The 13,161-nt window shown below is 37.6% G+C and overlaps 1 protein-coding gene across 2 annotated transcripts in view; it reads right to left on the bottom strand.

The window, feature by feature from the left end:
* IMPG2 (interphotoreceptor matrix proteoglycan 2) overlaps window positions 1–13,161 on the bottom strand; it is a 137,341-nt gene that overhangs the window by 70,655 nt on the left and 53,525 nt on the right. For both annotated transcript variants that reach the window (XM_078352234.1, XM_078352235.1), the window contains 4 exons: window positions 11,272–11,321; window positions 10,282–10,364; window positions 5,315–5,476; window positions 1,509–1,567 (listed from right to left, as the gene is read on the bottom strand). In XM_078352234.1, coding sequence (XP_078208360.1) covers window positions 1,509–1,567; window positions 5,315–5,476; window positions 10,282–10,364; window positions 11,272–11,321 — 354 coding nt within the window. The remainder of the gene's footprint in view (window positions 1–1,508; window positions 1,568–5,314; window positions 5,477–10,281; window positions 10,365–11,271; window positions 11,322–13,161) is intronic.

Genomic DNA, 13,161 nt, shown 5'->3' on the forward strand with positions numbered 1-13,161 from the left:
AGCCAGGCAAATTGGCTCCAAAGACTGCGTTGCCCTTCATGTGCTGCCAAATAAGGGAGGTCTTCAAAGGCCTCACATCTCAGGGTGTCATCTGAGCTTACCACTGGAGGCAGCATCCTCTTTGAAAACTGCTAAAGTTGAACGGGGTGACTGGTCATGATATGAAACTGGATATGTAGGTCAGCTTACAATATTTGGCCTCTCTTCACTAAGCCTGCACCACTAACCAGGTAAACACAGGGAAAATTATTTAAATTCCTTGTGCTCTGGTTTACTTCTTGGAAAATATGAGCATAATAACTGTCTCATAGCATTGATGTTGAAATTCAGTAGTGTGTGTATAAAGATACATATATAGAAAGCCTGGACACAGTAAGTGCTATACAAGCGCTTGCTGTTATTTCTGGTAAACTCAGAAGTTTTGACAACAACGAGCCAAAGCTGAGATGGATAACATCTAAACCTGGGCTAGAGCATCACCCAAATCATGGCCTTGAGTCTAGCAGGAAGGTTCAGAGCAACAAAAGCTAGAAAGTCAGCTGCTTTGTTTCCAAATTCCTCCTCCACCCTAGTTTACAAACTCTGACTCTGGGCTAATATTTCATCCCTTTAAACCTGTTTCCTCCTCTTAAAAATTAGTATTAGTAACATCTATCCTAAAAGGGCTGAAGATGAGGTGAGCTCAGCAATCTGACATGCCCAGTACAAAATATTTGCTCAGTAAAATATTCACTCGGTAAATGTTCACAAGTATTATACTGTGAGTCTTAAGCAGGGAAGAAATGTCTTTAAAAGAGGTGTCTGGTTTATTCAGAACTGTTATGTTTAAAACAAGGACTAATGCATCCCTTCCAGAGTGGCCTCATACCAAGATGTCAAAATCACCACACTGACGAGCTTTAGGAAACACTGAGGCCACATCTTGTCTGACTTCTGGCTCCTCTCAGTGCCAAATAAGACCTATGCAACTTGTCAGCAGCAAGCTGGGGACATGAATTCCTAAGTTCTTTTTTTAAAAAAAGAAAAAAAAAATATATATATATATATATATATATAATTGCATTTTAGGTTTCGGGGTACATGTGAAGAACATGCAGGATTGTTGCATAGGTACATACATGGCAATGTGGTTTGCTGCCTCCATCCCCATCACCTCTATCTGACATTTCTCCCCATGTTATCCCTCCCCAACTCCCCACCCCCCACTGAACCTCCCCTAGTTACCCCCAACAGACCCCAGTGTGTGATGCTCTCCTCCCTCCACGAATTCCTAAGTTCTTAACCTAGCCAACTGTAGACCTATAGATCTCTTTGAGTTATTTGCTCTTTTTCTAATTCAATTTTCTCACCTGAAAAACTAACATTGAGAATACTACTTTACCAGAAATAGCACTGAGTTACAGCATTCAAATCATGTATTGTTAGAATAGATATAATATATAAAGGACATTCCATTCAGATTGAAGAATGCTAATGAACACGGGCATATTTAGAGTAAGTCTATTTACCTAAATTCAAGTACACGAATATCCTTGTAGCCTGGTAAGCCAGTAAATGCATTTTCAACCTGTTAAAAATACAAATAAAAATGATAACTTGTAGAAATATGGAAAAATATATAGAAAATAATGCTTTTAAAACTCGAATAAAAAGTACACTGTTCACAACTATTAGAAGCTCATACACTTGCCTAGACATACCCAGGTCAGAAAGTAAAAGAAAAAATTACAATAGTTAAAATGTTAGAAAATAGTTTTTACCTAAACACTGCCACATTTTCCTTTTTCATTTTGTCTTTTAAGGTTTTAACGTGCTTTAATATTAATTTTTTTTGTTGGCAAACACTATTTTTCCCTTGCGTGATGAAATGTGAAAAAAATTGTTTCAAAATAAGCTGTAATAGCATTTTCTTTCTTTTTTTTTTTGTTTTTTTTTGAGATGCAGTTTCGCTCTGCCACCCAGGCTGGAGTGCAATGGCGCAATCTCAGCTCACTGCAACCTCCGCCTCCTGGCTTCAAGCCATTCTCCTGCCTCAGCCTACCGAGAAGCTGGAATACAGGTGTGCGCCACCACACCCAGCTAATTTTTATATTTTTACTAGAGACGGTGTTTCGCCATGTTTGCCAGGCTGGTCTTGAACTCCTGACCTCAGGTGATCCACCCACTTTGACCTCCCAAAGTGCCAGGATTACAGGCCTGTAATAGCATTTTTAAATGTTACTCTTTGGATTTGAAATCTGGCCACAGCATACACACTGACAAACAGTCTCGTGTTTGTTTTCTATAATGTGAAAGTGGCTGGTGGCGTCCGTTTCCTGCTCCTACAACACAAGAGAACCAGAAACACAAACATACTCAACACCCAGACCACAGGCCTTGTGCTCAGGTCATGCTGCTGGTCAAAAGACTCATTCACGAACATCACATCTGCAGGAGCCAGTTTTATTACTGAGTCTTTCAAAGCTAGCCATGGAACTCCAAACGAGCTCAGTGACTGGAGGTCGGAAACAGTGTGCTAGATTGAACTAAAGATGTAAAAATAATCAGGTTAGGCACAGTGCATATTTTAACAAAAATAAACATTTAATCTGTAACATTTCAGAAGGTGACAGCCTCACCAGATGGGTCACTATGGGGCCAACATCAGAACAAAGGAAATAAATTAACGGACCTTGGCAGCATCTCTGGGCATCTGCTTTTAACCAAGTCCTCATATAATAAGGAGAGTGGGATTTTTAAAAAAATCTCAGTTCACTGAAGATCTTTATGCCTTAAGAATATAGAATCCAAACCCATGAAACTCTTTGGCTATAGTCATGTGCTGTTTTACTCTCTGAAAGGAAATAAAAAACTGTTATAATTCTTGTAGGGTGGTGGGGATGGGTAGAATCCACAAGACTAGAAATCAGAAGCCTGAGAGTTAGTCTCGGCTCTGCTTGTGCTGGCAGGATGTCCATGCACAGGCCTTCTTTTTTCAGAACTAATACTTCCCTGCCCACCTACCATTCTGATTTTAAGATGAAAACAAATGTACCTAAAAGCACTCCCTTAACTGAAAAATGCTGTACAACTGTACATTACCATTACTACTGAACCCATCTTAGCATAGGCTTTGCCTTCTCTGGAGTCTAAACATGGATAGGTATTCTAATTCATCACAACCAGTTAGCTACTGCACATGGGTCCAGTTGTAAGGAGTCACTCAACTTCAACATCGATATTAATAGTCAGTACAATTTATTGAGGACTGTGGTGTGTCTGATGCTTTGCTTTAATTCAAATCTGTGATTATCCCCAGAGATAATGTATTATTCCGATTTTATGGATGAGAAAATGGAGATTATAAGATATTAACGAACGTGGCCAGGATCACACATTTGGTGAATGACTGAATCAGAATGTATTCAATCCCAGATCTCTCTAACACCAAAGCCCATCTTCTTCCCGTTGAATTGCATTGCCCCTTCCTCTTTTCCCTGCCTCATGATGAATGTATTTTAGAATTGGGATCAGGACTGGGAAAACTAAGTTCACTATAACTTCTCCCTTGAATTAAAATGAAGGGGACTCTGTAGAAGAAGCAGCACTTTGAAAGGCAGTAGAAGACCTGATTTTCATTTCTGTTCCTAGAGAGACTGAAATAACAATGAATGCTATTTGGCCTCCTGAGCCTCATGGAGATGCTTGTCTACATAGCTGCCGTAAGCAAACACATAGAAACTTGCCTGTGGAGCAGAAGGTACTATGTGAGGATCACACTGACACCGACACTGGGACAGGCACCAACACGCCCAGGCCCATCACAGTGACCTTCCCCCTCTGATATTGTACTTTGTGTTGTCCCAGCCTATCATGCCCCCATTTCTTATCCTTTTACACACACACACAAGACTAAGGACTCCTAAACCTCATCCCTTCCAAGCAGGCTTTCTTTCTCCCTGTGTATCTTCCAATAATACCCAGAGAAGCTAAGGGAAAAATCCGTGTGATGGTGTCCTGAAGGGAGGGAGCTGGAGGACCCCCTTCAGTTTGATACATGACCCCCTGCTTCTGCTGTTTCACACAAACCAACTCTTGGTAGACATTTCCTTCCAGGTAAGGGAACAGGGAGTATAGAGATAGGCCAGAGAAGGAGGTGTTTCATGGCCAGGCCCAGAACTTTCATCACCGCCTAATGACCTCGACTCTATAGCTACCTCCCTGATGAAGATATTTTTCAGAGTGCTTATTGGACTTTTCTAAATCTGCAGTCATTCCATGCAATTGTTTACCCAAACACTAAGGCGTATTAAAAGTTTCTTAATCAAAGGGTAGAGAAAACCAGACAGCCAACCCAAGACACTCTCTGGTGCCAGGTGGCCACTGGCCTGGCTGTCATTTCTTCCACATACAATACAGCCTTGCAACTTGGCCACACCGTTAGGAAAATCAATCGTCTGTCCTCCCCTTCCCACGTCTGATGGCTACAATAATGCTTTGGCTGAGATGCACATTTTTATTTCCCATCTGGACATAGTATCTGGGGAGGGAAATTAATCTAAGGTAATGGAACTGACAAACTTGGCTAAGGAGAACCCCATCAAGAAGGAATGGGAAAAAATAAACAGGAAGGCATGATTTGCCCTTTCCTAAGACAGCCAGTGGTAAATGAGCATTCATTGCCTTACTAAACAAAAGCAAAGGCAAACAAGGCCGGGACCAATGTGTAATTTTTGACTGAAAAAATCTTGGTTTTAAATCCTATATAGAATTTTTCCAGAAAGCGATGTTATGGGATGGTCTAATCCACAGTTCTTTAAAGAAATCCCTTTCTAAAAATACCTCCAACCAAGGATAGGAGAAAAATGTATTGTTCACTGGATGCCCTTTTGTGCTTCTCAGCTTTGTACCAGGTATTGCCTATGTGGTAACTATTAAAATTTTTTCAAATAAAAAATACCAAAGATGAAATTAAAAGAAATTAAATTTAATGTTCCCTTAAGAAAAACAATACAGTGTGGGTAGTTTCTTAAAGAAGCTTATTTCTCTAAATATTTTCAAGTCAAAACCATGCCACAGAACAGTCTTCCTTGGCTGTGCAGCAAAAGTTGGAAATTGCATTAATTTTTTAGCAGATGGCAAGATTTTTCTTTCTGTGAAAGAATTCATCTGTCCTGTGACTTTTCAGAGTTTTCTGAAGAAATGGCTAAGTAACCACTCTAGGAACCAAGTAGACAAACAACTTGAAACCTAAGCTACCTTTAAACAGTGTTGTGAACATGGAAAACTAACACAGCAGACAAACCGTCTCGTTTATTTTTTTTAACTCACCCACCTCTGAAATAAATTCTTCTTCAAGGTGCTGGTGGTGAAAGCTGGAGGAATCCTGTAGTTCTTCCCTGTATTGCTTCCCTAAAAGGTGGATACTGAATTCTGCAACCTGTTCAGCTGCTGGTTTCGTGGCTTCTTCTATCACATTCTCAATTTCATTGCTAATCTGAATTTTTAGAGAAAGAACAATAAATGTCAAGGTGTATTCATTCAATCAACAAATATTTATTGATTGTTCCAGTGTATCAGAACGGTGCTAAAGGCAGCTTCTGAAGATAACCTTATGATATCATACTTGACTTTGAAACACATTGTGTAGACTTTAAGACATAGGTTAATACTACAATTACTAAGCATTTGTTCATTCCTTTGAACACACACTGTACAGTTCAAGGGAAGGTAGAAATTTTTCCACAGGAAATCATCAAAGTGAGTGTAAAAAGAGTTGACTGCTATAATTATCGTCCAAAAATAAACTTGAAGGGTTGTTTCCAAATGTTTTTGTCTTAGAGCCCTTTGAGCTCTTAATAATCATTGAGGAATCCAAAGAAGTTTGGTTTATGTGGGTTATACCTACAGCTATTTTCAAAACAAAAGATTAAAAGAGAATTTTTCAAAATCTTTAATTCATTTAAATGTAATATAATCATCTCAATTCATATAAAAATGAGTAAAATATTCCGCAAAATACAAAAATTAGTGGGAAGAGTGATATTGTTTATATTTTTGCAAATTCTTTAATGCCTAGCTTAATAGAAGACAGCTGGATTCTTCTATCTGCTTTTGTATTCAATTAGTTACAATATGTTGTTTTAGTTGAAATACATGAAAAAAATCTGGTCACACAGATATCTATTAGAGAAGGGATGAATGTATTTAGAATTTTCAGAAAACTGTGGATATTCTTTTTTGATATTACGCCAAACTCAACAAGCAGTAATTTCTTAAAGGTTAGTTGCTATGTGGAACCTGAACACATATTCAACAAACTTTTTGTACTTTGTAACATTCAAATCCAGGCTTCCACTAGCCAAAACTGAAATAATTTAAGCAACAAAATAAATAATGGATTATAACCCAAAGAATAAATTAAATATCCATGAGTCCATACTGATATAAATAATAAATAAATGATGAAATAAATAAATGAAAGGGAAGTGACAACAGTTTCTTACAGAATAATTTCAATTAATAAAGGTAGATAAAATGAGGGAAGTGGAAAATCATACTAGAACACTACCGTAATGCTTATCACATACAAAATACACTAAAGTGCATTGAATCCAACTTTCTTCATTTTGATATGTAAGAAAACCAGAGATTGAATAGGATGAATGACTAACATAAGGAATTACAGCATGTCAATGGCAGAGTCAGGGAGAGAATATAAGGGCTTTTCCTCATTTTATCATTTTTCATCCCTGATAAATCATACAGTCAGAGACCTTTAAAACTTCAGAATGGGAAAGAACATCCAAGATTCCCCCATCCCTTCTGATGCTTGAATTTTCTTCAAAATATCCTTGACAAATGACTGCTTATCATCAGCTTGAATGGCTTTGATGAGAAAGAAACAGGCCTTTCAGACGCAGACTATTACACTTCAAAAAAGCTCTCATGGTTGGAAAGTCCTTAATATTAAACCCAAATTTACCTCCCTGTAAATTCTACCATTGAGGATCCAAATTCTGTAACCTGGGGCATATTTACAACTTAGTTGCACAAAGTCTGTCAAATATGTCCAGGCAGCTATCGTGTCTTCCCTGACTTTTCACTAGTTCCTCTCCTGCATACACTTCTCAGTCTCTTAATATCTTTCTTAGAGAATGACACTCACAAGTGAAATCTAATCAATGAAAATATGCAATATACAGTTTTAGCTGAAATACATGAAAAAATCTAGCCACACATCTCTCTTATAGTAAACTGTATTTCCATTAAAACAAGCTAAAATTACATTAGCTTTGGTTTTTTTCAGTAACTGCATCATACTACTGATTCATAGTAAGACTAATAGCAAAAAAAACTCTTAGTCTTATGAAATTTTGCACAAGACTTTGCATTTTGCTGTATTAAGCCTCATCTCACTAAGTTTTCAAAGAGACTCGTTTCTCATTTACTGTAAAAGAAATATCTTGAGTAGTATTGCTGCTACGGAACACTGAAAATGCTGAGTAAATATTTTTAATGGTTTTAATGCATAGCTAGTTTGCAAGAAAGTAAAAACAAAACAAAACCAAGGTGTCATAAAACATTACAGGAATCCAGAGAGTTGAGTCAGTGTTGAAGGTGGCAGCTTCCATGGAGCATCTACTGATCCTTCGTAACATAGGTTTCAATGGTAAATACCACAAAAGGATAGGATACAAAGAAGGCCTATACATGTTGACAAATCAGATCAAAGACTCCCACATAAAGCAAGGGTTCTAAAAACTCAATGGACAGTTTGAACAACAGCAGATTAAACTGAAAAAAAAAAGTGAACTGGAAGACAACTGAAAGCAACACAGAGACACACAGAAATGAAAGTTATTAAAGTAGTTAAGAGACATCAGAGAGAAAATTAGGAGGTCAGACATATCTAATCACGAAAGATAACAGCTGAGAATTTCTCCAAATTTACGTTAGACATAAAGCTTCACATTAAGGAAATACAACAAATCTAAACCGAAATAAATAATCATAAATACGCATCTATATCCATTTTTGTGAAACTGCAGAATCTCAATTACAAATTCATATACTACATGTGGATATATACGCACATACATATGTGTACATACAAATATGTACATATTTGTATGTACATATTTGTATGTACATATTTGTATGTACACATATGTATGTGCGTATATATCCACATGTAGTATATGAATTTGTAATTCATATACACATATGTGGATGTATGTGCGTATATATCCACATGTATCTTAAAAACCGCCATAAACAGCCAAAGGAAATGACCGGATTACAACGAGAGTGCCAAATGAACTGACAGTTCACTTCTCAGTAGCAATAACAGAAGCAGAAGACTGTAAAATAAAAGGTTGACCAAAAAAAAACCTTCAATCCAGAATTGCATATAGATTCAAATATCTTTCCAGAATTAGAATATAAAAAAGAAATTTTCAGATGATCAAAAACTGAAATTAAAACAGTGAGAGATTTTTATCGAATATCAGAACTATATATTTCAGAAGGAAAATTACCCAGAAGAGATATCTAAAATGTATGTTATTTTTAATTAGAAAATAAAATAGTAGGGCCAGGTGTGGTGGCTCATACCTATAAACCCAACAGTTTGGGAGGCTGAGGTGGTCAGATCACTTGAGGTCAGGAGTTCAGGACCAGCCTGGCCAACTGAAACCCCATCTCTACTAAAAACACAAAATTAGCTGGGCATGGTAGTATGCACCTGTAATCCCAGCTACTCAGGAGGCTGAGGCAGGAAAATCACTTGAACCTGGGAGGTAGAGGTTTTCGGGAGCCAAGATAGCACCACTGCTCTCCAGCCTCGGTGACACAGCAAGACTCCATTTCAAGTAAATAAACAAACAGATAAAATAGTAAACATCTGGGTAAATGTTAAACAAATTTTATCTGTATAAATAGAATATAATACAGTCTGATTAGTAGAATAAAAGAAAGGAAAAGAACAAAAATACTGGTAAGTAGCATATAGGTCAGCAAAACAATCATTTGAATTATGACGTTCTAATGTTCCTACGTTACTCAGGATAAGAATAAAGATGCTGAAAAACTTAAAATTTGTCACGTTAAATATACATTATAATACATAGGGTAACTCCCAACAGAAGCGAAATACGGTACCTAATTTCTAGAAGAGTAGATGGGAAAATGCGCTCGGAAAATAGCTGCACAATAAAACTGTACCTTGGGCTTCATTTTGAACCAGAGCTACAGGCAATCTAATTTTTGTTAGGCATCTCTATATTGTTTCGTTTCCTTACTGGTTCTATAAATTGGCTTAAGTCCCCTGTTTTGGATATTAGTGTTCCAATTGATTACATACAGTTCCTTAATTTCTATTAAAGTGAATTCTATCTTATTCTATAAATGTTTCCAGCCCTAAATCATAGCTATTCCTCCTCAGGTCCACAGCTACAGCATCACTTTTATTCATTCATTCACAAATGTTGATCAAATGTCAATATCCGCTAGCACCAACTGCTTCGAACACGGTTTTACTTAGGTCTCGATTCAGGTATCCACACTAGGGATTACCACCTGCCTTGCGATAAGGCTGACTGAGTGGAGTGACAATCTGATTTCATGTAAGTTAAATGTCCACGCTGGGAAGCGAAGGTGCAAAGTAATTAAATTGCATCTTCTCAGTGAATATATTTTGTCAGAGTTTGCTCTACATTAAAAAGAAACAGAATTTATGAACCCTCAATTTTTTTAAGGCAGTATTTAAATATCTAACAAAATGCTTCTATATTCCTGGGCAGTGTGTAATTTTTTTTGTTAATTTGTGTATTTTTTGTGTTAGAGACTCGGCTACAGGATTTAGTGTTGCTTGGCGGAAAGGTTTCTATTAATAATGGCACATTCACAGTGCATGGTATTTTCTGACCTTTAAAGTACATAAAATGTATATTATTTCCCTCTGAAGAAGGCTAAGACCTGGTCGATTAAAGGTTAGAAGAACATAGGCAAAACCACCACAGTAAATCACATCACAGAGACTGCTTCAGTGGGCTTACCTCAATGACAGTCCATTTCATTTATAATTTGAAGCCCTCTCTCACCAAAACCTCACCAATAAGAGCAGATTTACTCAGCTCTCCAAGGAATCTCAGATTGTTTTTAATCTACTGATTTTAGAATCCATGTCATTTTTCTAACAGGGCACGGCATAAAGACCTGTGTGATCCAGCAATGGAAGATAAACTCTCTTAATCTCTGTGCTCCATGCTAGAAACTAAGTAACAAAACAGCATCACTCACACTCTCCTCTGGCCTTTCCAAGCTGCTCTCTGAGGCACCTTCATAGGAGTCCACCCCTGGATGTGGAACACTGAGAGCAGCGTCTAAGAAGAAAAGCAAAAACATATGCATGAATTCAGTCCCTGATTAAGTCAGAATTCCTATTAGGAAATAAGGAACTGACTTCAAAACCATTCCTATAAATAGTTTGCTTTATTGTCCTGAAAATGCGGTGCTTTCTAACCTCAAGACACATTTGTATGGAGTCTTTTCAGAACAAGAAATAATTGCAGTGCATTCAACAAGCATATATTGAGCACCTACTATATGCCAGAATCTGCACAAGACAGTAGGGACACAAAAACAACATTCCTATACTTAAGGAGCTATCTAGTAAAGGGGACACATAGTAAAAAAACTCCTCTAATAGAGAGGGGAAGTGGGCAAAACTTGGAGATTGGTTGTGAATTGACCAGTGTTAAAACCGGACCTTACCATGTTATTCTATTTCTGTAGATGTCTAAAACTTCTAACACAGAGAAGTTTGTGAGTTTTTTAATTTCAAATAAAGAAATGAATTACCAACTTAAAAGAAATATATTGGTCAAAGGAACATGTTAAACTATACCCCAGAATGCAATAAGAAAATCCTCACTCCAGGAAACTCTCACAGGACAAATGACAGATAGTAGAATTAGAATGGTTCTATATTTTGCCATTAATGGTGGCTACGGAGTGTTTGCCTTAAAATAATTCATTAGCTCATATGTTTAAGTGGTGTTCTGACTTGTATTATATACTTAACAATTCAGGATTTTTAAGTACCCACAACATAAAGCTATAAAATAAGTTTTAAAAATTTATTTTTTCTTGAGACTCTTGAACAGCATATAAAAAGAGAGAGATCTGGTATTTTTAAAGAGTGAGCTGCAAAATATTTACATGTTTGTGAGACTGTCTTAAGCCACAAATAATATAAAAATAAAAGTGAATAAAGACACAAAAGCATACCTCCCAGTGTTGAAGTATCACCAACAGGAACTGCAGAAGACAGTTCAGGGCTAGAAAAAAGTCTTCAGTTAATAAAATGATAGACACATGAGGGTTTATTTTGGGATTTGGAGGTTGTTTTCAAAAAAGAAAAACACTGCATCACCAATTAAGGACTCCCAAGCAAAAGTACCAAGAAGCAAAGATTTTAAAATTCAAACTTCATCAATTCATTTATTTTACATGTATTGATGGCTACTCAACTAGAATCACCCTATCTAAAATTCTTCCCTACTTTTTCAACACCCCATTTTCTTTCTTCTCAGTTCGTATCACTATGTGAAATTTTTATTTATCTCCATCTCAAAACCCTTAGTCCTCTAGCACAATATTGCCCAAAATGGTAGCCACTGGATATATGTAGCAATTTAAATTCATTAAATTTAAACCAAGCTAAAAACTCAGTTCCGTATTTATACCAGCCATATTTCAAGTGCTTGACGGTTGCATGTGGTTAATGGCCATCATACTGGACAAGACAGGAAAGAACATTTCCATCACTATGGATGTTCTATTGAAGAGGACTGCATTAAGAATCAAAACCCCATGAGATTGGAGACCCTGACTAACATGTTCCTGCTGTGTTTTCCAGTGCCTAAGACAGTACCTGCCATTTAGCAGGCACTAAAAATATATTTCGGGAAATAAATGAATACTGTGTGCCAGGCAATGTAAGAGGTACTTAGCATATAAATGTGAGCAAAACACCCATGGTATATGAAGGTTCCAGTCTTATAGAAATTATACACACCGAATCAATGATTACAGATGAAACAAGCAGTATAGACAGGTAATGGCTGCTAGAAGGAACACAGAACCACACACCTATCTCATTTGAGAGATCACTGAAATCATAAAACCTATTTATATAAAGAAAGGCGAGCTTGGAGAAATTATTTGCCGTAGAAACCACATTGCCTCCTGGCTGTCCTTTTACCATGCCACTCTGCAACTGCAAGCAAAGAGATCAGAAGATAATCTAAGAAAGCCCCACCTCATAAAGGAAAGAAAGTAGATTTCCACGAATCCATCTTTTCACATATCCCAGAGGGATAAAAGTTTTTAGAATTTTCAAGTTTACACACATGTCTTAAAAGGAAAAGGGGGCCAGGCGCGGTAAAAACCCAGCACTTTGGGAGGCCAAGGCCGGCGGATCACGAGGTCAAAGATCGAGACCATCTTGGTCAACATGATGAAACCCCGTCTCTACTAAAATTACAAAAATTAGCTGGGCGTGGTGGCACGCACCTGTAGTCCCAGCTACTCGGTAGGCTGAGGCAGGAGAATTGCTTGAACCCGGGAGGCAGAGGTTGCAGTGAGCTGAGATCAGGCCACTGTCCTCCAGCCTGGCACCTGGCAATGGAGTGAGACTCTGTCTCATAAAAGAAGGGAAAGGGCTATTCCATTAACCTTTTCTAAAGGTATTGGATCAGTGGTGATTGTCTGTCTTCAACTCAGCAATTAAAAACTCTCTTCAGGTTGGGCGTGATGGCTCATGCCTATAATCCCAGCACTTTGGGAGGCCCAGGCGGGCAAATCACTTGAGGCCAGCAGTTCAAGACCAGCCTGGCCAACATGTCCAAACCACATCTCTACTAAAAATATAAAAATTAGCCAGGTATGTTGGCACACGACTGTAATCCCAGCTATTCAGGAGGCTGAGGTATAAGAATCACCCTGAACCTGGGAGGCAGACGTTGCAGTGAGCCAAAATTGTGCTATTGCACTCCAGCCTAGGTGTCAGAGGAAGATTCTGTCTCTAAATAAACAAATAAGTAAATAAATAAATAAAAACTCTCTTCAATGCTACCAAGTCAGCTTCCTAAAGCGATTTGATCAACAATCAGAAAT

This window comes from Callithrix jacchus, chromosome 15 (assembly GCF_049354715.1).
Source record: "Callithrix jacchus isolate 240 chromosome 15, calJac240_pri, whole genome shotgun sequence".
Lineage (NCBI taxonomy): Eukaryota > Metazoa > Chordata > Mammalia > Primates > Cebidae > Callithrix > Callithrix jacchus.